Source organism: Capricornis sumatraensis, chromosome 2 (genome assembly GCF_032405125.1).
Source record: "Capricornis sumatraensis isolate serow.1 chromosome 2, serow.2, whole genome shotgun sequence".
Taxonomy (NCBI): domain Eukaryota; kingdom Metazoa; phylum Chordata; class Mammalia; order Artiodactyla; family Bovidae; genus Capricornis; species Capricornis sumatraensis.
The window spans coordinates 100,049,432-100,076,598 of NC_091070.1; the positions used below are offsets into that span (position 1 = coordinate 100,049,432).

Consider the following 27,167-nt stretch of genomic DNA (forward strand, 5'->3'; position numbering starts at 1 on the left):
TTGAAGGCTAATGAAACTAAGGTCAGATGAGCACACTGACAGCTATTTCCAATCATTAGTCAAGTTTCCACTACAATCTTTTGACGGGCCGAATAATGGACTATTGAAATCACTATGTGTGAAGGCTTTAGTCATACAAGTTCCCACCATCAAGTCTATTTTCATAAACACTCATTTCTGAATGAATGTTATATCTTAGATTCAGAAAATATGTCCGCAATCAATGACATCTCTGGGCAAGAAACTGGGCTCTGACACCTCCCTGCCCCTGCCCTGCCTGGATTCCCAGCTTGGCTTTCAGCCTTCCAGAGAAGGGGGACAGGGGGTTTCACTCACACAGCTTGGGATCCACCCGTCACTATCTGAAAGCAGCAACACCTAAGGCCATCCCAGCAACCAAAGCCTCCAGGGTGGGCCACTGGATTCACGAACTCCTTAAAAGAAAAACTGAAACAAACAAAAACACCAAAGACACCCCAAAGCTACAAGTGGACTCTCCTCCATTCTGCCAAAATAGTTACTCCAATTACAAGACTGAAATTGATTACACAGCAGGGGCCACCAAGCCAGTAAGTTAAATGTTGCTCTAGATTAGCATTTTGGTCACATCCACTTTAAACAAAAATTTATAAATAAAGGCTTTAACTGTAGACTTGCAACATAGCTCTATTTAAGGATTTCCAAGTAATCATTTTGTTGTTATTTATAGGAAGTCACCATCAACACAGAGAAAACCCTAGCAATTCATAATGGTCACACTCAGTCAGAAAATAAAATTCAGCAGCTCCTGTGATTAAAAAGGACTCCACTGGGCCTTAGGGACTGAGCTTCCTACAATTAGACTGGTTCATGGAAGACTTTGTGACAACAGGTTAATATGAGATCATACAGAGAAGGATAATATCAACATACATACAAGAAAGGAACATTATTAGATGTTCAGGTGAAATACCCTTTTTAAATAAACCATTTTAAAATTTATTTCATTGGTGGTTAATAAAAAAAAGGGCAGAATAACTCATCCTTTCCCATCCCCCACACCTTGATGGATCAGAAGGTCAAGGCCACAGTGGCCAGTTGGGCTGGCCCCGAAGGCTACCCAGCAGGGAGCTGCATAGCAGCCTCGCTGTCTCTCTGCACTCCTGCCCTCGTGCCATCTGATGCCCGGCAGCCCCCCTTCACCACTTTAAAGGCATTCTTAAATAAGCAGCGGGCAGAAGACTATGTGAATGGACCAACAACAGATGGTCCCAATTTATTTTAGCCAGTGTATTTGTTTTTTAATTGGCCTTTTCAGTCTTTACATTATTTTACAAAGATCGCCCTAGGATCTCAAGATACCCTTGTTTTTTCTTCTTTAACACCAAATACCAACTCTGCATAAAACACTGCTCATTTCCTTCATTCCCTCACATTTCTTTCTCTCTTTCTTCTCCCTATCTGCCTTAAATATGTAAGAAAACAGTTATATAGGTGCATTATTTCTATAAGCAGAGAATTGAAAACCTAAATATTTCTTCAATAGCTATTATGGCATACAATATGGACTACTAGAGTTAATAAAATTCAAGTGTTTTTTTTTTAAGAAATACATCAAGAGAAATTTGAGGAAAGAAAGATATAATACTGTGAAACTCAAGTATAATCCCTTTAAAAAATTATTACTAACCACGAGAACATACCAAAACATTACCTGATAATTACAAGATTTTTTTTTTTTTTTTACTGATTTCTTTCCAAATTTTGTATTTACATGCACTACGTTTGTGATCATACCCACATAGCCCCTACCCTGCCCTTTCTTAAGAAGGAATCAAAGGTAGGCATGCTCACGTCATATCATGAACTAACTGGATTTTTCTTAAATATTTTTTGTTAAAAACTGTGACTTTAAAAGCATAACCAGTTTCAGTTATAATGGCAGATTTTGAACCATAAACATGTGTATATATTATATACACAGAAAATGCTAGCAGGCAAAGACTGTGGTACTTTGATTCGCACTGGAGTAGGCATAGTACCATTTGGTTGCTTCATGCAACTCCTCATTTATGTTGGACATAAGCGGAGGCATTTATTGTGAAGGCTGGAACAGACAATGATTGCAGCATCAGTCATCAGCTCATCTGCAATGTAAGTAAACAGTGATGAAGACCAAAAGATTCCCAAATGACCTCTTTCTGAGCCTTATTAGCCCATAGCCTGCTAGCAGCACATTTCCACTTAGATGACCAACAGGCAACTCAAATTCGGCATGCCTAAGTCCAGACTCATCACAAATTGGATTTTACATGAAATCTCCAGTCTCTCTTGTTAGCATAGTATTAGTCACTCAGTCGTGTCTGACTCTTTGTGACCCCATGAACTGTAGCAATCAGGCTCCTCTGTCCATGGAATTCTCCAGGCAATACTGGAGTGGGTTGCCATTCCTTCTCCAGGGGATCTTCCTGATCCAGGGATTGAACCCAGGTCTCCCACATTGTGGGAGAGGTCTTTCCACAGACTGTTTACCAACTGAGGAAGCATAATCCTCTCAGAAGCCTGGACATCGCCCCCCTCCCCCTCCCAGTGCCGCTCCTTCCCAGCAATCTACCAACCCACCCAGCAACCCAAGTCTTAGAGATGCCAGTTCTAGAAACCATGACTAGGCACTGTGCAAACAGCAGGAACTTTTGGAATCAAGACCCAGGTTTAAACTTGGCCTTGCCACCTACTAGATGGATAATCTTGGGCCAGACCCTTAATCCTTCTGAGCTTCCAAACGCCCCTAAAGATAGGACCTTTGTCACAGGAACTGCAGTTTAAAGAAGGTCATGCGCTCAGAAGGGAATGTTGAGGGCTGGATGCTAAACAAGTGCTAGTGATCAATGCTGGACAGCAGGCACTCTGGTAGAAATGATGTCTGTAGCCCTGAACAGTGTATTAAGTGCTATAATGCAGAAATGCCCAATGCTATCAGGGTGTCGTAGAGGATGGAATCTAGACCAGAGTGGAGATGTCAAGGAAGACTTTCAAGGGAACTAACACAAACTAAGTCCTATGAGAAGAGCAAGAGGTACATTAGCAAAGGTGGAGGCTATGGATAGTGTACTGGAAGAGGACAAATGAACGTGAAGTTCTGGGGTCAAGAGACAACCAGCCACCTTGAAGGTACTTCAAGTAGTTGACTTGGCTAGAGGTCAGAATGTGAGGGTGACAAGTAGCCAAATATAGCTGGAGAGGCCAACAGGGGCTAAGGAGCTGTACCCTAAAATGCAGGCTCATAAGCAGGGAAATGACATTTTAAAAATGTACCCAGGGACTTCCCTGGCAGTCCAGTGGTTACCACTCCATGCTTCCACTGTTGGGGGCATGGGTTCAATCCCTGGTCAGGGAACTAAGATCCCACACGGTCTGTGGCATGGCCAAAATGACAGTAAAAAGTAAATAAAATGAGTGCAAAATTCTTAGCACTTCTGAGTGCTATTTCTGAATACTCTATGTAGCTGCCTTCATTTTTACTACTATATCATCTGGTTTATGCTGTCCAGAAATTTACAGTGTTATGTGTTTTTCTTAAGTGAGGCTCTTCCTACTAATTATTGTTAGGGTATTTTTTTAAGCAATTTAAAAATTTTCCTCAATCTACCTGGGGAAAAAAGGCAGAAATGTAAAGAGAAAATCCCATCAGTCTTTACCCTGGCTCTTTGGCAGTCAGAAGAACAATGAAAAGGTTAATTTCTTACATAAGTCATAAACTTCAGAGCTCTCCACATAACTGATCATACTAACTTCTCAATTCCAACTGCTGTGCTCAGCAGTATTTACAAGACACTGCATCAGCCTCACCATTTCATAGCATAATATGCTCCAGTCTTCCCATCCAGCCCACAAAAGCACCAGTGGTTCAGGGCACTCAGTCACCCAAAGCACCACAGGCTGATTTGATGAAAATGTAATTCTGCCACTGAGGATTACTGCAGTCACACTTTGAATGAAATCTACCCAGTAACCCAGACCTCATTGGAATCCCTTATTAGCTCTATACCACAACCGATGAACACTGGTAATTTTTAAAAACCTAAATTAGCGGAATGAATTGAAATCTTTATCATTCCCACCAGACTAAGAATCATTCACCTAAGAAAAGCAATTAACATATTCCTGTCACTTGCAAATGAATGCTGAAGATTAACTGCAGGAACTTTCCTACTTTTCCAAGGATGTCTTTCTGCATGTAGGGCACAATTACATATAGAATTATTCTCCATGCACTCACCCTTAAATACTACATATTCATTTCTATTTTGGAAGGGAACTTTGCTAAGGCTAAAGGCATTAAGTTTAATGCCTTAAGTTAATCATTCTCATGATTTCCAACAATTTTACGTTAATCAGAGCATCAGTGAACAATACTCTCTAAAAAAAAAATCACATCTCTAGCAGGATGCTTTTGAATATCAAAACAATTACTGTGTTGAGTTTTGTACTGAAGGCAACAGTTTTTAAAAGTATAGATTAGGCCTTTGATACACATGAAGTGAAGTGAAGTGTTAGTCGCTCAGTCGTGTCCAACTCTTGGCGACCCCATGGATTGTAGCCTGTCAGGCTCCTCTGTCCACGGGATTCTCCAGGGAAGAATACTGGAGTGGGTTGCCATTTCCTTCTCCAGGGGATCTTCCCAACCCTGCATTGCAGGCAGATTCTTTAGCGTCTGCTTCACCATTATAACCCCACTCAATCTGGAGGCCAAGCTTCACCTCTGCCCTTCACATAAATTTTCCATTTCCACTGAAGGAAATTCTGCAGAAGATGATACGCATAAATGGAGGGAATATTTGCAAGATGAAACAGAAGTAATTTTGTACCATATTGCTTCACTTAAAGTGTTCCAACAAAATATCTGCATTGCCATCCTTCGTATTGACCATTTCTATCTAATACAATAGCACGATCTAATTCTAGCTCCTGGAGCAACTCCCACCATCTCATGACTAGGACCTGATTCCAAACAGCTTACACTCTGATCTCATCTCTTTCTAAGAGAGAATACTCAGAGCTGGCCCAGATACCCCCATGAGCCTCAGCTGCAAACAAAGATCTCCAACCCTGGTAATACTGGGTGGGTCCCTAAAGGCCCAGTGTTTGCTTTCAGAAGGAGGTGGAGGGATGTGTAACACAGATCCTCCTTCAGCGAGTGGGGACCTGGTGGTAGCTGATGAAGTAATTGGTATGAAAGTAGTTGCCTTTGTGTACTTTTTCTTTCTTTAGTTTTTTCTTTTTACTCTGTTCATCATTTGTAACGATCATGTGTCCTGCCAACCACAATGCAATAATGGGCTGAGAAGAATGCATTTCTTCAGTCACTGGCCACTCCTGCACCAGGTAAGCACCTGAGACAGAGAAACAGGTGACAAGGTTAGATGACAGAGCGCTAAGGATTCAGTAGCGTTGCCAGATGGCATGCAGTACCGGACAGCCCACTGACTGGGAGCTGACAAAGGCCTCTAGAGGCTGGCATGACTGTGTGAGAGAGGGCGGTGCGGAGGAGGAGGAGGCACACTGACAACAGGAAGCTCTTGTATTACGCAAGACCTGCACTTCTCCTTTTACCTGTCAGGTATTCAAATTGATCTGGGTGGAGTGTTACAGACTTGTGAGGCCACAGCTTCGAGGTGGTAGCTCAAGTCACAGGGATGAATAATATCCCTTGGAAGAACATTCTCGGAGAAGAGCCGGAGATGCAAGTTCAAGGAATCCAAAACTTCACAACCAGAAAGTGAGATGTGAGAGCCCAGGGTTAAGGTCGCTGACTCCTGCTCGGTCCCTTCCCGTTGCCCTCAAGCATATCCCTCTTCAGCCAACGATCAAACTGTTTCACAACTTCAGAACCCGAGAGAATCTGCCACCATTTCCTCCTTTCTGACCATGAGACAAAACCTCCATCAAGAAGCTTTTAGAAAATTCTTTCAAATTGAAAAAGTTAGCTGTACACAGCAACAGAGATAGACTTCGCTGCTGCGGGCACACCTCGAGTCCTCTCAAACCCGCTTACCAAGGGCCCCTCCTTTGGCAGAGCAGCCTCCCCCATCTGTTAGTGCTTCGAGGCAAAGCTCCCACCCACATGGCAGCAACCTTCTTACAGTAAACAGATCACAGCTTAAAAGGGACTCCACAAAGTGTGCATCGCTGATAAAACCGGGTCTCCATGAAAGAAGAAGCTATGCAATAGCAATACCTGCACATCGTCTGTTTCTCTGTACCGCATGCTTATCCTGGGCGTGGGCAGTGACTGGCTGGCCTTCCCTCTCCCGTGTTCTATCACCAACTAGGATGGGCATCTTAAGGTCAGTCCTGGGCACAAAGAGGACTTGACGGCACTATAGCTGGGACAAAATTAGAACAAATGAAATAAAAGTGATAAACATACTAACCTTTTAAAAGTAATTAGTAGGGACGTCCCTGGCAGTCCGGTGGTTAAGACTCTATGCTTCCAGTGCAGTGGGCCTGGGTTTGATCCCAGGTTGGGGAGCCAAGATCCCACAGGCTGTGTGGCACAGCCAAAAAAAAAAAAAAAAAAGTTAACTGATTAGTACTGCCACTTGCTAGCTCATTAACATTCTGACTCTGTAAATCCAAAAAGGGAAATACCTTTCTTTTGCCAATATTTGGAAAAACATTTTCCCAGATAATGAGCTGTTGGCATTGAAGTCCAGCAAACATTAGCAGGCTGTGAAACTCTTTTCTTGGATATTGTCTTCATGACAAGTCTGTCTCCACTTAAGAACTTCTTTTAAAAATTTTTCTAAAAATTTTAGTGCTCACTTACAACCACAGCTACAAATATTCTGTTTGTAGTAGCAAAATAATAAAAATAATACTACGAGAGCTAACTACTAGTATTTATCAGGCACTTTGATAAGCACTACATAGGTTATGTCACTGGTCTTCACCAAGGTGAATTTTCACTATTTTATAATCAAGAATGTACAGCCCAGAAAAGCAACTGATTCCAGATCGCCTAGCTAGGAAGTGGCAGAGCTGTGATTTCAGAGCACACAGCTTCACCACACAGTTTTGCAGATGGACAAACTGAGGTGATAAATCAAGTGACTTGGCCCAGAGAAGAAGTTAGTGAAGAAGTTGATGAATAAAGAGACTTTTCTCTCGGTCATTCAACATATTACCCTGATCCCAAGATGTCCTCATTGCTGGCTGGGACTTTTATGCCAAATAAGAACGGTGACCTATCTCCAACACTGAGGGAATTAAAGGGCTTGAAGGCAGTTCCATCACATCAGACACTTTCTTTGGCCTTAATTATAAACCATGTATGTCCAAACAGCATTTCCATCAGCATCTCAGAAGCCCCAAAGGAGAAACAGTCTGAAAAGTCACTCTATTAATCACACCAGAAGGCAACCTGCCTTCTGATCTCTGAGTACATCAAAGCATCCTGAAAAAAGGGGATCCCAACTTTAGTTTAAATCTACCCACTAGAAGTCAAAACTCCTGTCCTGGGGTCCAACTCACCTACTTTCCCCTCCTCACTACTAACCCCTGATTAATAATCAGCCCCAGCAGAGCGGCCCTGGACTACTTCCTTCCCACAGTGCTCTGAGCCCATGCTCACTCTCATCCAAATACTTAATCAAAAGTGCTCCCAATCAAGCATGAAAATAAATTAGATTTTGGTTTAACCAGGATTAGATTCACAGCACCAAGAAATAAAGTAACGGTTATCTAATCTAACAGACAAGCCTCAGACTTCCTGACTACTCTCCACAGGCCCCTCTTGCTAAAGCCCTCTCCTAAAAAATCTTCCTTAAATACTGTGAAATCACTGCATGTCAGTGGAGCAGCCTAACTCTTCAAGTGCCATGAACATAACTGCTAACTCTGGTGCCTAACGCTGCTTGAGATAACCTAGTCTGCATATTTACAGCAGCAGGGGGAGAGGTGCTGGGTGTCGGCTCGAGAAAGGAGCACTGGCCTCACAATGCATCAGGGAGTTACTTATTCCTGGACATCGTAGAGGAAGGAGTCTCCTGGGCTTGAGTGAGCCCATCTGTTTTCCGTGCAGAAGCAGTGTATGTGTTCATGCCTCATTTTACATTCACAGTAACTCCATCTGGAAATATCAAGAAGCCAGAGGCTGTGCAAAGCTCCAACCACAGAGAAAACACAGACGTGGACAAAGGAGAAGAGGAATAGAGAACTGATGTCCAAATACATGAAGCACTCTTACTGTGCAACAACAAAAAACTTCCTGTATAATTTGATCAAACAAATGGAGGCAGACTTGAACAGAGATTTCTCTGACAAAGATAGGGCCAATAAGCACGTGAAAAGATGCTCAACATCAGTAATCATTAGGGAAATAAAAAGGAACCACAAGTAAATGACACTTCATACCCATTATGATGGCTATTATTTAAAAAGCAAAATAAAACAGAAAAGAAGTGTTGGCAAGGATGTGAAGAAGTTGGCATCTCTGCATTGCTGGTGGGAATGATGTAAAGTGGAGCAACCTCTAAAATGGTATGGCCATTCCCCCCAAAGTGAAACACGGAGTTCACACATGTTCTAGCAATCCTACTTCTGGGAATATACCCAAATGAAGTGAAAACAAGGAGTCCAACAGATATTTGAATACCCACAGGCATCACAGAATTTTTCACAATAGCCATGAAGTAGAGGCAACCCAAGTGTCCACTGACATATGAATGGATAAACCAAACATAACATGACAAATAGATGGGCAAACAGTGGAAACAGTAACAGACTTTATTTTTCTGGGCTCTAAAATTACTGCAGATGGTGACTGCAGCCATGAAATTAAAAGATACTTACTCCTTGGAAGAAAAGCTATGACCAACATAGACATCATATTAAAAAGCAGAGACATTACTTTGCCAACAAAGGTCCGTCTGGTCAAACCTATGTTTTTTCCAGTAGTCATGTATGGATGTGAGAGTTGGACTATAACGAAAGCTAAGTGCCAAAGAATTGATGCTTTTGAACTGTGGTGTTGGAGAAGACTCTTGTGGGTCCCTTGGACTGCAAGGAGATCCAACCAGTCAATCCTAAAGAAATCAGTCCTGAATATTCATTGGAAGGACTGATGTTGAAGCTGAAACTCCAGTACTTTGGCCACCTGATGTGAAGAGCTAACTCACTGGAAAAGACCCTGATCCTGGGAAAGGTTGAAGGCAGGAGGAGATGGGGACGACAGAGGATGAGATGGTTGGATGGCATCACTGACTCTATGGACATGAATTTCAACAAGCTCTGGGAGTTGGTGATGGACAGGGAGGCCTGGCATGCTGCAGTCCACGGGGTTGCAAAGAGTCAGACATGACTGAGCAACTGAACTCAACAGTAGATTATCATTCAGTCCTAAAAAGGACGTTCTGACACGTGCTACAGTATCAATGAACCTAGAAGACATTATGCTAAGGGGAACAAACCAATCATGAAGGAATAAATATTTTATGAAACTCAAGGTATCAAGATGAGTCAAATTCAGAGGGGCAGAAAGTAAAATGCTAGTTATCAGGGAGAGGAAGGAAATGGGGAGTGTTTGATGGGCACAGAGTTTCAGTTGGAGAAGGTGAAGAAGCGCTGGAGACAGATGGTTATGAAGGTTGCACAATATGAATGTACTTAATGCCACAGAACGGTACCCTTAAAATGGTTAAGACTGTTAATTTTATGTGATTTATATTTCACTATAATTTAAAAAAAAAGGCTAGAATGATTGACTAAGTCCTGCACTATCAACAGACAGCAACTGGCAAACCAGCCAGACAGCTATTCCCCCAAACAGAACATACTGCTCTTCTGGATTTCTTACCTGGTAGACCCCAACGAGGTTGACCAATAAAAACCCATGGAGTGTGGACTACTACAATACATGGCAAAATCATACTTAGAGCTAAAAATAAAATTTTCCAATTATTTTAATAGTGTGATTTAGTAGTAATGCCATATGGAGATGAGAATACAAAAGAATTAAGACTTTCACCTCTCAAAATAATTGCAGACGATTATTATAAAACACATACTTTAAACGAAATCCTGTGATATAGAAACTGAGGAAGTTGAGGCAGAAGAGGAAAAATTATCCCTGGGAGTTAAGGGGAAAAAAAATCTGGTTTCTACACTTCCGCTCTACCACTAACCAGCCTTCATGCCTCAGCTTCCTAATCAATCATGCAAATAGCTTAGATAAAACAAAATGCAAATCAAAGAAGTTCTTAATGGCACCACCCAACAGAAACATCTCCTTTGTCTAATTTCAGGTTTACCTGGCAACTTTCTGGTCATGATCTGACTGCTAACTAGCTATGCTTTTCAAAAGGAAAAAAGTGTCAACATTCCAGGCTCCTTGGAGCTATATTAATTATAAGTCAATAAACTAATATGAAAGTTCATAAAAAAGTCAAGTCAAGTGATCTTAAATAGTGGAAGGAAACTGGTCCAAGTGACAACGGAAAACAGCTCAGTTTTCCTAATTCAGATATACTCTATATATCAGCATCCATCAACACTGAACCATCCATCAAGGAAGGGAAGGCAGTTTTCAAATCATTCTTGGCCAGTGTTCACATCACTTAGTCCTTTAAATCATTCCTCTCAAGGTAAAAGCATACTCACATACTCTGAGGATGTTCGAAAATACTATAGTTTATTTTAGTGCATACAACAATTTCTGCTTGGAGAAAATGACACCATTTGAAAGTCTGGACATATGCAAAGGCTTTAAGAGAGTGAAGGAAACAAAAGGGGAAGCATCTGACCCATCGCTCTACCTTTTGTGAGAACAGTTTCTTTTAATTGGCTTTTGGGACACAACGTTCCCGGCCTTTCACTGCTAGCTCCTCCTGTTCCTGAGGACATCATCCTGCCCCTAGAACACATACACACATAAGAAGGATTTTTAAAAAATCAATTCAGGCGTATTTTCAAAACACTTCAGAGAAACCCAGATTCTTCTTCAAAGTCTACAAAGAAACAGGTGATCTTACCAGAACTATCTTTCCTGACCTCACCTCCTTCCACTCTCCCCTTGCTCACCGCACTCCGAGGCACATCTCCTTGCTGACACATACCATGCACACTCTGGCCCCTGACCTTGACCTTCATTTGTCCCACTGCCTGAAACAGTCCTCATCATCTTTGCATGACTCCATCCTCCTTGCCTTCAGGTCTCGGTTCACAGATTGCCACAGACAGGTCTTCCTTGACCACGTAATAGCATCCCTCTCTCCTTCACTCTTCCTTCCTCCTGTGCATCACCACCGGATGTATCTGTCATGCATGTTGTCTGTTTGCCGCTGGAATGTAATATTCATTAAAACAGGGACTGCATCAGTTTTGTTTCTGTAACCCCACACTGAAAAACAGCACCTGGCAGAGAGAAGGCACACAATGTTTGTTGAATGGAAAAATGAGCTAGGAATAAAGAGTGTTAGAGTAATAATGATCAAACTAAGGCGTTTAACATGTGTCCTTTAACCAAAATACAGGAGTGGTCAATCCAACACATCTGTCCCACTATGAAGTAACTGTTCTCTGGTCCAACAAGTAAATATGAAGCCTGTGGATGCCCTGAGTCACATATTGATGAGGTGCTGGCAATACTGTGATGGGTTTCACTCTGTGCCTGCTTTCAAAGATCGCATGGTCTCCCAGGGAGGTTATGGATAAAGTAGATATTCTGAACACAGATGAGGAAAGAATGACTAACCTGGGAGGCTGAGAAGGACCCAGGCAGGAGCAAGAAGTCCCTGCAAGCGTGCCATGTATTCTATGAACAAGTCAACACAACCCATAGGAAACAGGGACAAGCCATTACCCCACTCTCACCATGCAACCAACCAGTGGATCCACTGCTTTTCTAATTGCTGGGCAATCTTTATCCATGGTGGCATTCTTCCTTTGACAGTTGCTTCAGTATTTCTCACAAATCCAGCTGGAGTCGTTCACTGATGTGCCTGCACACATTGAGGCTTCATGAAGCTTTTTGTTCTCAGAATACCACCGCCTTTGGCTTATGAGTGCATTTCCATCTCAGGTCCTATATGTCCCGGCACGTGTTCCAAGCACCAACCAAATCTCCTGACAAGTACGCTACCTCACAATGTCCCACCAATCAAAGCATGGAGTAGCTTCACCATACAACTCTTTCAGCCCAACAGATTTTGACTGCTCTTTACAAAGTTAACAACCCTTAACTTATAGCTTTTTGTATGGCAAGTAGAATCACCAGCTGCTAATGTCCGAGAATGGAGGAAGCACAAGCTGGAATCAAGATTGCCAGGAGAAATATCAATAACCTCAGGTATGCAGATGACACCACCCTTATGGCAGAAACTGAAGAAGAACTAAAGAGCCTCTTGAAAGTGGAAGAGGAGAGTGGAAAAGTTGGCTTAAAGCTCAACATTCAGAAAACTAAGATCATGACTTCCAGTCCCATCACTTCATTGCAAATAGATGGGGAAACAGTGGAAACAGTGTCAAACTTTATTTTGGGGGGCTTCAAAATCACTGCAGATGGTGACTGCAGCCATGAAATTAAAAGACACTTACTCCTTGAAAGGAAAGTTATGACCAACCTAGACAGCATATTCAAAAGCAGAGATATTACTTTGCCAACAAAGGTCCGTCTAGTCAAGGCTATGGTTTTTCTAGTAGTCATGTATGGATGTGAGAGTTGGACTATAAAGAAAGCTGAGCATCGAAGGATTGATGCTTTTGAACTGTGGTGTTGGAGAAGACTCTTGAGAGTCCCTTGGACTGCAAGGAGATCCAACCAGTCCATCCTAAAGGAGATCAGTCCCGGGTGTTCACTGGAAGGACTGATGTTGAAGCTGAAACTTCAATACTTTGGCCACCTCATGTGAAGAGTTGACTCATTGGAAAAGACCCTGATGCTGGGAGGGATTGGGGGCAGGAGGAGAAGGTGATGACAGAGGACAAGATGGTTGGATGACATCACCGACTCGATGGACATGGATTTGGGTGGACTTCGGGAGTTGTGATGGACAGGGAGTCCTGATGTTCTGTGGTTCATGGGGGTCGCAAAGAGTCGGACATGACTGAGCAACTGAACTGAACTGAATGCCTGAGGTTTTTTTTTTTTTTTTTTTTGCCTAAATTATCTCAAAGTGTAATTTCCTCTGCTGTGTTTCAAAGATATACAGAAATATTTACATAAAAAGTGCTTTATAACCTCAGTCATTCCTTATGATAATGCAAACTTTCAAAAAGGTGTTCTCTTTCCCTTTTGTGTTAATGTTGGCTGCTTCTGTTCAGCAAGAGAAAAGGGATATTTGATATAGAAAGAGAGGACAGCTCTGTGATCCCAGTAAATATTTACTCTATAAATTGAACTTCTCTTTATCTGTATAATCCAGGTTATTCTCTTCCTGTTTCTTTCAAGAATAAAAGTTGGCCAGCCACTGCCTGGAGAATCCTAGGGACGGGGGAGCCTGGTGGGCTGCCGTCTATGAGGTCGCACAGAGTTGGCCACGGCTGAAGAGACTTAGCAGCAGCAGCAGCAGCAGCAGGAATTCAGGTGCGTTTAGGGGAGGTGAGAATATAATTGCCAGTAACTTATCTCTGCCATGCCACCCCCCTGCCGATATAAAAATCTACATCCTGACTACTATCAATTTTCTGTGTCTTTTTTTAGCTTGTCTAATTCTATAAACTTGCTAACATAAATCTCTTTCCCAGAATCTAGAGATTACTTAAAATGTAATCTTGGTTTCCTAAAGTTTGACTCTTTGGATCAAAACCTAAATTTCAAATCTTTTTTCATCACCAGCTTCTTAATCTTTCTGTAAAGGCAGCTTTTATTTTCTAGTTACAGCCTGGCTGTGGGAGGACGCCTTCCACATGACGTGTGCTGGGTAAATTCGCCTCAAGCAGCTATTAAAATAGCACCTTGAGTTTACTTGGTGAGTGTCTCCATCATATTCCCTGCTTTGGATGTGTGCCCCTCTCAAAGTCCTGGCACCTCAAACCTCCTAACCACACAGTCCTCTAAAGAAGTCATTAAGGTGAAAAGTCTTGGGACTGATTTTCAAACTTCCTGCCTGGAGAAAGGCCTTCCTCAGAACCAAGGCTCTCACTCTGCGTTCAGGTCTGGGGCCATCTCAAGTTCCGATCGCCTGCCTGGTCTCTGACTGACCTGCCTCCCGTGTTTCTTGACCGCCGCCTGGGCCAGCCACGACTCATGACGCGTGCCTCCTGCTGGGCTCCGCTCACTGTCTCTCCGGCCCTCTCAGCACACGCCACCCCAGGACCCAGCAGCAGCAGCTGCCCTGCTGCAGCCGGGGCTGTCCACCGCATCGGCTTTTTCTTTTTAATCAACCTCAGGGCTCGGCAGGCCCCCAGTGATTTAGCCAACTGTAGTAGAAGTCTGGTGGGCTGCAGTCCATGGGGTCGCTAAGAGTCGGACACAACTGAGCGACTTCACTTTCACTTTTCACCTTCTTGCCCGGAGAATCCCAGGGACGGGCGAGTCTGATGGGCTGCCGTCTATGGGGTCACACAGAGTCGGACACGACTGAAGCGATTTAGCAGCAGCAGCAGCAGCAGAAGTCTAGAGCCCCACCTGCAGGGGTAAGAGAACCCTAATCTTTGCCACAGAGGACATCTCATTCTCATTCGGGCACCTCACATATTGCAGCACGAATTCCTCCAGTGCCTCAGGGCACACGGGCTGCGGGGTAGAGGTCACACAGCCTCATTTTCCTTCAGTTTCAGTGGGGACAGAAGGAAGGCCCTCTTGGCTGAAGACTCTTTATCAATAAATCTCCTTTTAGTGCTCTTGAAAATCAGTGTCTAGAATTCTTCAGCTACTTGAAGGTGAAGGCAATGAGCATACTCATTTCATTCTTGTCAAAAAAATTTATCTGGGTATTGCATAGAGGTTACAATACAAATCAAGTTAAACAGGCTTATTAAATAGGATACTCCCTCCTAGGAAAATAGGATGAAAAGCTGAGAGTAATAACAGAAACTAACAAAAAGAACCACTAGAGGAATGGTAGATTCTGGAGAAAGACCAACTGGTCTCAAAGTCTGACCCACCATTCATGATCTGTATACTCTTCATAAGGGTTTTCATCTCTTATGTCTTAATTTCTCTATCTGTAACATGGACATCATGGCATGTATGTCATAGGGTTTTTGTTAATTAAGCAAGTGAATACCTAGAAAATGCTTAGAAAGTGTTATCTATACAAACCAGCAAATTAATGGCTAAAAACACAAAATTAAACAGCAAAAGTTATTGCCAGCCATTGGGAATTAGGAGATCAGGGTTTTAGGCATGGCTCTTGTTTTGTGACTTCTGTACTAGATTAAAAATGGTTGCAAATGCTTTATCAAACCCCCTTGAAGAGGTGGGATCTCTTTCTCCACCCCTCTGAATCTGGGCTAAGCATACAGCTGTTCTAACCAACAGAATACAGATGTGACTCTTACCAATTTCAGTCCTACATTTTAAAAGAATTGGCAGCTTTCACTCCCTCCTGGGAACCTAGCTGCCATGCTGAGAGGAAACCCAAGCAGCACACGGGCAGGCCCAGGTAGGAGAGAAGTGAGGTGGCCTCTCAGCCCACAGCCAACACACACTGGCCAGCCACGTTATTAAGCCATTTTGGAGGTGGATTATGTAGCTGCAGTCACAGACACACAAGTCCAACCACCTCCACCTCTGCCCAAAACCGCAAAATCACAAGTAAGATAGGTATTTCAAACCTTTAAATTTGGGGGGGCAGTTTGTTACACAGCCATGGACAGCCAAAAAAAATCCTCAGACCAAGCACTCAAATCGGTTGTCCAAATTCTATGTTTATGAAAAGGGAAGAGAGAGAGAAGAGGCAGGGCATTCATTAACGTTTGTTCAACACCTACTATGTGCACAGTCTCTGTGACACTGCTATTCTGATGCTAATGATTTGTGTCTAAGACAGACAGTAGACAACTCCTTACAATGAAGCGTGATTCCAAAAGGACAGAGGCGAAAGAAAGAAGAAAAGGGTGTGGGCACATCAGGAGATCTTCCAATCGTGATATTTTGTAAACTTGATGAGGTAGAGTAAGTACATCTGTGAGATAGCCACTTGGATTATCTTGTATGATTATCTCATCTAGAGAACAATTTTCTCCTGTACAAATCCACTTCTTAATTAGCGTACCAATAAAAATATGGGTTTCAGTAGCTACACAACAAGTGAACGGTGAAAGCACAAGGAGTCGCCTCTATAACCTACATTCAGGAGTGGAATACTCTTATGAAAGAGGATTTGAATAAAGAAAGAAGGACAGGGTTAAGGGACATATGATTTCTTTTAGGGCAACTAAGGTTTCAAAGTAAATAGTGATAGGAGAATTTTACCTATTCATTGCTTGATGTTTAAAAAGCAAAGAATATACACTGATTGCTTTGGACAGGAGGTTTTAATCACTGCCAAAAAAGAACAAACCCTTAAAGACAAAATTTAAGTTTGCTACATAAATAGGCAGCTGTCTATCAGGCAAGCAGATCCAGTCCACTGCTATCCTGTGAAGATAAATTCAAGTCATTACCCTTATAACGCTGTACCTCAAGACATCTTTCCAAGGTCTGAATAATTCTAAGAACCAAAAAATGTGATTACGACAGTGAAATAAGGTTCAACTACATACTGGTCCCACAAGTTTTAACCAAGACAAAGAGAACTAATTGCTGACAGAAAACGCACGGCAATGAGGAAGAAGATTTAGCAGCCTTTCCTTGATGAGGTTTGGGAGAATTTATTCTAATGCTGCTGAAAGTGTGTCTATTCAGCTTTGATCATGGGGGAGAGGACCTGAAAGTCAGACATTTAATTTTCTAAGTACTTTTAAATTTGTCTGGGGTTGAAGTCCTTCCTTAACTTCGTGTTAGGAAAAGAAAAACAGTCTTTGATAAGGAGAGCCAATAGACAAGAAGAAAGAATAGCCAACTCACGCTTCTCAAATTTTCCTTTCGTTGTGTTGTTGTCAATGATAGGATTAGTTCACTTTGGTTAAAGTGTTTAGACCTGATAAAATCATTCGTGGTCATCAGCATAGAGACAATTTTACTGTCTCCTATTATTATGTCACAGAATCTTAAACAGCTATTGTTTAAAATAAAGACACAGAAGGAACACATTCATGAACTTCCTGTTTTTCCATTTTTAAAGTCCTCATGCCCAGTACCCAGCTGGGTGTCCTGATCATGAATCCTTCACATCCACACGCCTCCTGCCTCTCTTGCACCCAAGCATTCCTGGGGCACTGCAGGCAAAGGCCAGTGGGGACCAAGCTAGCTGCTGTCACCAACAGGACCAGCAAATGACAACAAGAAACTAATTTCAGTCACTCCCCCTTGTTTAGGATGTTACAGCATCGTTGTCAACAATATCGTATAAGAGGCAAAGACTGGTGGCTAGAGAACACTTGTAGAAGGGCTGAGCTCTTAAGTCAATACCAATGAGACAGCGTCTTGTTCATGATACCCAGGATAAGGCAAGGCAATATCGCTACTCTTCCTGCCCCTGAAATGCCTGGTGAGCATCAGGCTCAATCTGACCCCAAGGCGACCTCCACACAGCTTTGAGGCTCCGGGGCAATAAGAGCTACGTCACCAAAAAGTAGGTCTTAATAGAAGAGAATGGCGACTCTGCCCACTAAGACATTAAAGCAAAATCAGTGTTTAAGAAAAAAATTACAATGAAAATGGGAAACCCTCCTTTACATCACGGACCTTAATGAGAAATACACTTGAATTGTATTCAAGTCTATGGATCCATATGGATACTGCTCCATGGATACTACAGAGAAGGCAATTGCTACAAATACTGCCCATGATAAAGTGAACTGAGATTTAGGGTCCACAAGGTACGACTCACACAACCCTCTTTTGCTTACAAATTCTCTTTACATATACCCTGATTTAAAATATGGGGGAATTCTCTGGTGGTCAAGGACTCTACGCTTCCATTGCAGGGGGCACAGGTTCGATTCCTGGTCAGGGAACTAAAACCCCGAAAGATGTGCAGCACAGCCAAAAAAAAAAAAAAAGTATTTAAATATATATGTGTGTGTGTGTGTATAAAACTATTCTTTAAGCCCATTTCAACTAATCTACAGGGAAACTCAAGATTGGGGGGACAGAGTGGCAAGTAAGTCACTAGACCTAGAAATGGAAACCAGCTGAGAAGCAAATGAGCAAACATGGAAGGAGAGGAGAGGGAACGTGGCGAAGGACACGGCTGGGACAGAAACTTGTTTACTTTCTTAGGAGCAAAACTATGTTCTACAATGCTCTATTACTACTGCTCCAACTAATGCAGGGGCCACGAAGCACCCTCAGTGCTTTCACGTGGCTGCAGGGTTTTCCAAGAAACTCCTAAGGCGTGGATACAGCCAGGCAAATAATGTAGCGTTATACCTCCCACTTGAGTTTCACAGGTATTCTTGGCTCATCTAATGCACTCACTGGCTGTGCCAATACTATTCAAGTCAATCCAAGCCTCCTTTCTCTCTTGTCAGCATTCTAGTCACCTTCATCCTAAACCTGTGATTCATTTTTTAAACAAAGGTACCTGAATAACATACTTCTCCGGTGACAGAGACTTAAAGTTGCCACACAGAAACAAACGATGTGAAGGGCCTGGCAAAGATTGTGCAAGATACATGCCTCTCATTTCTTAATTTTTTTTTAAACTTTCTATTTTGTATTGGGGTACAGCCAATTAACAATGTTAATTTCAGGTGAACAGGGAAGGGACCCAACCATACATATACATGTATCCATTCTCCCCCAAACTCCCCTCCCATCCAGGCTGCCACATAACACTGGGCAGAGTTCCCTGTGCTACACAGCAGGTCCGTATTGGTTATCCATTTTAATTATAGCAGTGTGTACATGTCCATCCCAAACTCTAACTATCCCTTCCCCTCAGCAACCGTAAGTTCGCTCTCTGAGTCAGTGAGTATCTTGGTTTCTTATCTTACATGGCTTTCGAAGACACGTCAAAGGCTTCTCCTTAAACAGTGCTATTAGTGGAGTGGGTTGTGGGTTCTACTTTAGATGTGAAACCTCTCCCGACATGTAAAATTGGCAAAAATCACTTGGGTCTTTGAACCTCTTCCCCTACCTCCCGTTTTTAAGTGAAGCCCTCACTTTTAGCGTCTACATCACAGGGAAAACCATGGGGATTAAGAAAGGCCTTTACCTCATTTGGCCAACATCTCACAATGCTGCTTCAAACGGGAGCTGGGACAACTCAGCACCCAAACACTTAGAGCACCAGGCAGGGGCCAGCTGTCCTCCCTGCTGGATACGGGCCTCAGACCTCCTCAGATTTCCCCCTTCTACACCGCCTGTGCTTCCCCAGCACCAGCCCTCATCCCTAGAGAGGGCTCCATCCTTTCATTTTCCCTTCACAGCTGGTAACCTGACATCACCTCTATCTGCCTTCCGGCTGTTATTTACTTGGTTCCTTTTCTTCCCCTTTGCTCTCTCCAGCCATACTCAAGAAGCACAGACTGTTTTGCCCCAAAATGGCTCAGGGATGATAAGAGGAAAATCCACAGCCACCAAGCCTCCTGCTGTAGATGCGGATCACACAGACACTTCCTCCTCTCTTCTGAGCATCCAGTTCTGTAGGTTTCCCATCACCACTTTCCAGGTATTCAAAGCCTGGGAGATGGGGGATGGGGGTTGGCGTGTGCCAGATGCATCCCTAAAGTCATCAAAAAAGGTGGCCTCCAGCATCTGACCACTCATATATCTGCATACCGTTTCATGAAGCTTTAATTTCAAAGCTGGTCTCCAACACTCAAGTGGATTTGTTATTGCGGGGGCCGGGAATTGCAAATGTGCTTGCCTCAAAGACTCAGGAGTCCAGTCCCGGGCAGGAAATAAAGTTCTAAGTCGCTTTGATGTGTTTCCTCTCCACTCCCCTTCCCAGCGCGGGTCATTAGTTTCCTCCAAGGAAAGACCACCTTGCCTGAATTGCAGCACACGTGGGAGCCAGTGGCAGGCTCCGGGCTCCAACAAGCCCCCCGGCCTCACCAAATTACTTACCGTCAGACTGAGCTCAGCTGGGACCCCCGTGTATTTTGCCGACTACGAAAGCGAATGTGGTACGTGCCACCGGAGGAAGGGTGGTGGGAAGGGACCGGGGACCCAGACCACGGAGAGTAAAGCGCTTTAGCGTTTGGAGTAAAACGCTTTGGTGCGAGCTTGTTTCCTAAGACACCCCTTTCAGACCGAAACATCAAGCCAGTTCAGCTCATTTCCTGAGCAGCACAACAAGTTAAAACAAGATCCAGAAAATCTATTAATCTTTAATTGCGCTGCCTCCAGACTGGGAGCGCAAGGCGGTGGCGTGTAGGGAAGTGAGAGATGGGGAGCGGGGGGAGGTGGTGTAGCAAAGCGAATGCCTAAGAAACCAGAGCTCCTGACCTCAGCTGTTTCTTACCTCACTCAGCTCGGCCGAGGAGTCGTTTCCATATTTCATGGCAACTCCAGAATTCATGACTGCACTTTTCAGAGGCGAGAGCTCCTCCTCCTCTAGGTCTCGGAACTGACGAGTTGCTTTAGCAGGCTGGGTATCCACTGCTTGGTCCCTTCTGGCACATTTCAGTCTAGACAGCCATTTTCACACAGGACAGTGGTGAAGCCCAAACGAAGGATGCAGGCACTCCTAGAAGGCACGGAGCCGGCTCGCGTTTCACGGACGAGCCGTTGCTGCAGGAGGCTGGGCGGTGTGGCGCGCTCGCAGCTGCCGCAGCGGCAGGGCCGGCGCGGGGACCCGGGCACTGCCACCCTCGGCGCCGCCTCGCCTCTCTTACGAGGTCTGGGCGCCCCCCATGACCGGGCGGGAGGGTACCTCCGGCAGGATCCTGTTCCCTGCAGGGCTTCGGCTAGTTTCCGAAGAAACCAGGGCGGCGGGCCGAGGAGGATCCGAGCCTCGGGTTCCGGGGAAGGAAAGAAAGCTGGAGAGAGCGGGAGCGCTGCTGCACTTCGCGGCGAAGTTTCCCGTTTGAATCGTCTGGAGTTGTAAGTGTTTTCTGATTGAATACAGCTGTCTAGCTGCTGCCTACGGGGTAAGCGGAGGAGGCGGGGCCAGAAAGAGAAAAAAAGGGAGGAGACCGAGCAGAGGAGATCTTGCCTAGAGAGCAAACATTCTTCCAGCGAGCTCTCTGCGATGGTAACTACAGGACCCAGGTCTAGCAGAAGAAAAGAAACGGGAAAAGCCACCTGAGCAACTGTGCAGCAGAATTAAAAAACATGAAACTTCCCTCCTAGTAGCCACTTTCCAAAATCTAAGAAGTTCAAGACAAGGCAGCTCTTTACAGAAGTGTGGCGTTGTCATTTCCCCGATCAGTCTAAAGTCGACACAGAAGGTGTAAATTCACTGTCAGACTCTCTCTCTCTTTCTTTGGTAGACAGACCTCCATCACATAAAGGATGAAAGACACACTCAAATTTCCCATCCTCTCCAACCCTCAAGACAGTCCTTAAAAATATTACATTTCCCATCCACTTTAACCCCCAGACCTTCCTTAAAAATCTTACAGGTCACCTGAGCGGCGCGAGATTCATATTTCTAGGGTTTGTAGTACAAATCCGAAAAGATTCAAGAAGCTGTTGTACGCGGACTCCTGGAGTCAAGAGCTCCCCTGTGGCCCTGCCTTTCTCAGAGGTGAAAATATCCCTCTGTGTGTTGGAGGAGGGGGCTCGGAGTTCTCTCTGTGTAAAGGTTAAAGCCCACTGAACTTGACATGCACCTAAAAATGTTCTGCTCCTTTAACAGTAGGTCTGCAGGATGGCTTAAGAGGCCTGCCTCATCAGTCACTTTCTACACAATGGGAACAAAATGTCGCCATCCCCAGTGACAGACTTTGGCATTTCCTGAAGCTATGAAAAAGACATTGTATTGTTAATTTCTAAGGCCTAATTTTTTTTTCAAACCAAATAGGATGTTTATTTTGCTCTTTAGGAAGAAGCAAAGAACTTGACTATTTGCCTAGATCTTCTTACCTACATGCCTTCTTCCTGAGTTCATTCATTGCCTAATGAAGACACTACTGGGATGAGGAAGAGTTGACAGCTTTTTGGGGGCACTGTCAGACTAGAGCACATTAAGAGAAGCTCTTCTGCATGGGGACTGGTTGGGAAGCCACATTATTTTACTTATTTATTCATTAAAACCTGTTGAAAACTGTGTCCCTGAAGATGGAAATGGTGGTAAAAGAATATAAAAATATATATTAGACTCAAGCACTAACCCTGCCCATAACGTGTTTGCCGTCTCATAAAACATAAGCAGAAATGACTATTCTAAATGGATACTTGCCATAAAAGCAGGACAAATGAAGATCTACTGATCTGTGAAGAATGGCTGAGCCCCTCAGAGATGCAGAGTGAGGAGAAAGTATCCCAGGATGTGGGCCCACGAAGGGAGAAAGGGTGGGTGGAGACTGGAATGTGCAAAGCATGTGTGGGGAATGGCAGGTGTTCCATTCTGGAATGGAACCTGGATTAGATGAGTGAGTTAAAGCCACCGGATCATGGACAGTTTTGAGAGCCAGGCTAAAGAAATGGGCCTTCTGATTGGCAATGGGGGAAAAATGCCTCTATGGGTTTTTGAGCACAGAAATAATAGGATTAGACCTGTGCTTTTTTAGACATTCCAGTGGATTTGTATCACACTCATGAGTAACTACCATGAATTCAAGTAGACTAATATTGAGTATGATTCTGGTATTTAAAGAAACATATTTTTCATACTAGATGGCCCCTAAAGCCAAGCAGATGACTTCATCTGGTGTGCAACCAAAAGAAAAGTGATTTGCTCCAAGAGTGGAAGAAAAATTGGCAGTGTTGAACTTATTAAGAAGCAATATGCCTGCAGATTCTAGTTTATGGACAATATAAGACATTTTAAAAAGCTGTGTTGATTACATGGGATTTTCTTGTTAAACATGATTGTAATACTTAATCCCCACATTAGCTGAAACTCCACTACAATCTGGCATCAGTAAATGTGGCAAACTGGAGGTAGGAAATGGATGTGCCAGCAGGACTATCCCAACAATCCAGCAAAAGACTAAAAAGGCCTGAGCTGAGTTGGTCAGTGGATATGAACCAGAGTGGGCAGATTTAAGAGGTTCTTGGAAAAATGGTAAGATAGTAAAAAAAGAAAGTAAGTACTGGAAAGACAGTAAACAGAAACTGTAGTGGAAAGAAGAAAGCTTAAAATGACTTGTAGATCTAGAACATGACTGACTCGGATTTTCAACAGTGTTTTCAACAAAAATAAGTATTCCAGAGAAGAAATATGTTAAGGAGGAAACTACATTTGGAATATCGTAAGTTTGAGGTGGCATATTCAAGTGAAAATGTTTAGAAGGAAGCTTGAAATGGAGCTAGAGAGATAGTCAAGGCTGTGATGGAGATGGAGGTTTTGGTGTTACTCCTATTAGAATAATAAATAAAACCGTGGAAACAGGTTAGGTTGTCAAGCAAGATAGGACAGAGAAAAGAGAAGTGCCCTGAGGACAATAAGGTCTTTTTCGTGAAGGGGAAAGAATAAAAGAAGAAATGGTAGAGAAGGCCAGTTAGAGAAATAGGAAGATTACCAGGAAAACTCTGAGTCTGGGAGCCTAAGGGAAATAAATGTCAAGATAGCAGGGACAGCATCAATATTACATGCTATAGATGGGAGAGAAGCTTGAAGACAATCAAAGAGCACTTCAAAGACATTAAATGCCCTTCAAAGATAAATGTCTACCAAGCCCAGGAGACTGCAGATTATCATAAGGAATGGAGAGGAACTAGGGGCAGTAAACATGTACTACGCTTTCCATAAATTTGATGGTGACGGGAAATCGAGAGATGCGATAGTTTCTGCAGGTAGGTAAGCAATGTTGAGAAGAAGCTAGAATAAACATATCTGTAGCCTGGGGCTAAGGGAAACCCTGGAGATACAGAAAGAAAGGAAGATGAAGCAAAGTTCCTGAAAAAAGAGGGAAGGAAAAGGCCAAGGACAAAAATCATGAGCTTAGTTTTGAAGTAGGCTTGGAGAGGAGGAGATTTCAGTTGCTCTCCAGAAACAGGAGAGCCCAGAAACAGTTGGGAGAGCTGGAGAATTTATAGACTTGTAAAGAGAAGACTTCAGTTACATGATAACGAATGGCATTTGTTTGAAGAGCAATCCAACTTCTCTGTATGATTGTGGAGCAGTAATGAAAACCAATGCGAACTTAGCAATTTTGGTTTAAGAACAGGAAGACCAGACCTCCGTGGTGGTCCAGGGGTTAAGAATCCACCTGCCAATCAATGCAGGGGACACAGGTTCCATCTCTGGTCCTGGAAGATTCCACATGCCTCGAAGCAACAAAGCCCAAGCATCACAACTATTAAGCCAACGCGCCCTCAAGTCTGTGCTCTGCAACAAGAGAAGTGCGTGCACTGCCACTGGAAAATCTAGTTGTTTCTCTCTGGCTGCAACTAGAGAGAGTCCTCTTGCAGCAACGAAGACCCAGCAAAGCCAAAAATGTATATAAATGAATAAAATTAAAAAAAAAAAAAAGGAGCAAGAAGACGAGAGAACTGCCTGTAAGCTGTCAGGACACGGAGAACATTGGAGTTGATATCCTCTCCCCTGAACTTGTTCAGCATAGGTTCAATGCTGGTGGGCCACACTGAAAGCCAGTGGCATGTAGAGTATAGCTTCATGTAGTCAGGGAGAGTCCAAATCATTTTTCTTCCAATCTAAGACTCCATGAAATGAAGTTTTGTTTTGCATAGTTTAAGTGTTTTGTGGGTTTTTTGTTTGTTTGTTTTCCTCTTAGTTAGGAATCAGGCTGGTAATTTCTACTATCAAAATATTGCTGTAGATAAGAATGAAACTGGGTCAGTGTCCTCAGATTTTAGAAAGAAAGCATCCTATTAAAGCTAATTCACAAGAAGGTGAAAAATATTCATAATCATCTCAAGAAAGCCCAAAGTATTTGCATTGTAAAAGAGGACGCTTTGAAATAGGGCAAAACTGGTGGGATTTCCTGAAGAAGACAGTGACTTTCCAGGGGAAAAAGGGACTTCAGAACCCTGTGGAGATGCAAGGAGTCCCGCTCCTCTAGGTCCCTGAGAGTCAATAAAGTCAGGGAACCCTCAAAGCATACACTCAAAAGAATTTCCTGCCCTAAATCTATGAGCCCACTCCCATGAGTTCAAAAATGCTTTCCCTAACTCAATTCCTCTAGTGCTCTGCTCAGTCTTCAAGCCAGGCCTGGAGCCAGGGCTGAGTCCCAGGCTGAGGCCTCTAGCCAGCCTAGTGGCCTGCCCCATCAGAAAACATCTGCTCCAGGTGGCATGATATAAAGCATTCAGGAAGTACTTAGCTAGATGACGTTTGTCTTGGTCTCTTTGTCCTCAGAGGACAATGCTGGAAAAAAAATCACCTAGCTCATCCCTGCCTTCCACTTATATAGGTGAGGCTATGCAGCAGGTTTGTGGTGTCGGTTCTTAAAAAGACGAGCACCCACTGTGTGCCAGACATCGTGCCGTGCTTTGGGATTCAGTGCCGTATGGCACAGAAAAGTTCTTGCTTTTACACAGCTGGCATTCTTGGCGGAAAATGATCCATAAATAAAGAAGACAGTTATAGCTTGTGGTGGATGCTATGAACGAATTAAACAGGAGCTATGATGAGGGACAGCAGACCCCTTCAATAAAGTATCCAGAGAATGCCTTGATGAGGTGAGTTCATTTCCGCATGAAGGTCAAGAAGGAGCCCACTAGGCAGAAGGATGAGCAAGTACAAAAGTCCTGAGGAAGAGAAGGGCTGACCTTTCCAATAACCTTCAAGTTTTAATTCAAGTTTCAACAAAATGGTAGACACTGCGATGGAATGTGATGAAAGAACGAAGGAGGAGCCAGCCCATGCAGTGTGTGTGTGTGTTGGCCATAGAGCTATCACATGAAGACTTTAAGCAGGGCAAAGATATGATCCAATTTATGTTTTTAAAAGGTAAATCTAGTCCTGTACAAACTTTAAAAAGTAGACAAAAGAAAGTTCCTCCTTTATATGAATATTCCTACAAATAAATGAAAACTTGATAGAATATCCCTACTTTGCAACATCTACTGAATTAATCATTTAGGCATAAAGCGCAATGCTACTAACATCACAAGACATGCAAACACATGACTTCTGATGGAAGAATAAAATACCACCTGTGAATCCATTTTAGCGGTACCGTAGCAGAAGGAATATGTTACATTAGCCACAGAGATACAATCAGCAAATTCAGACCATCACTCTACAGGACAATCTGGTTTCTTAAACAAGTTAATTGTAATGGGGGAGAAAAAAGCAAGTGAATGAGATATTAATGGAAGGAGAACCCTATAGCCATATCAACCAGTTGCAATATGTGCTCCTTATTGGAATCTTGACTCAAATACACCAACAATAAAATAATATGATACTTATGAGATATTCAGAAATATACTTTTTGAATATTTTATGCAATTTTAAATAATTAATGTTTTAAAATTTTAATAGTCTTGTGTTTACTTAGAGTTTTTATCTTATATATATATATATATATATATATGAAATATTTAGGGATAAAATGATACAATAGTTGGGATTTGTGTCAAAATCCTAAGGAGGCAAGGAAATCAATGGGGTTTTCAATGAAACAGACTGGCATGAATTGATAACTCTTAAAGCTGGGTGACAATGTATGGGAGCTCATGCTACTTTCTGTCCACTTGCATATGTTTGAAAATCTTCATAATAAAGAAGCCAAAAAAGGACAATCTTGCCTTTATGTAAGAATGGGTTGGGCATCATAAAATCAGTAGAGCAAATAAACTTGTTAAAAGCTATTCTGGTTGTCAGAGGATGCCTGTGGCTTGAAACTCAGTAAAATCAATGAAGATGGTGAAAAATGAATGAACTTGAGATACATTATTTAGGTAAAACTGACCCAAACTCAGCGAATGACTGGATGGAGGTAATGAAACAAAGAGAGGAATCAGATGATCAATGTGGGGGTTGAACAATTGGGTGTGGAGAAGGACTAGGTTTAAGGGAATCAAGGGTTCTATTTTTTATAATTTACTAATTTATTTT

The 27,167-nt window shown here is 43.0% G+C and overlaps 1 protein-coding gene across 1 annotated transcript in view; it reads right to left on the minus strand.

Moving 5' to 3' along the window:
* MCC (MCC regulator of WNT signaling pathway) overlaps positions 1–20,552 on the minus strand; it is a 305,622-nt gene extending 285,070 nt beyond the window's left edge. Inside the window, exon 1 of the mRNA XM_068964248.1 lies at positions 20,496–20,552. Coding sequence (XP_068820349.1) covers positions 20,496–20,552 — 57 coding nt within the window. The remainder of the gene's footprint in view (positions 1–20,495) is intronic.
* Between the last annotated feature and the right edge of the window lie 6,615 nt (positions 20,553–27,167).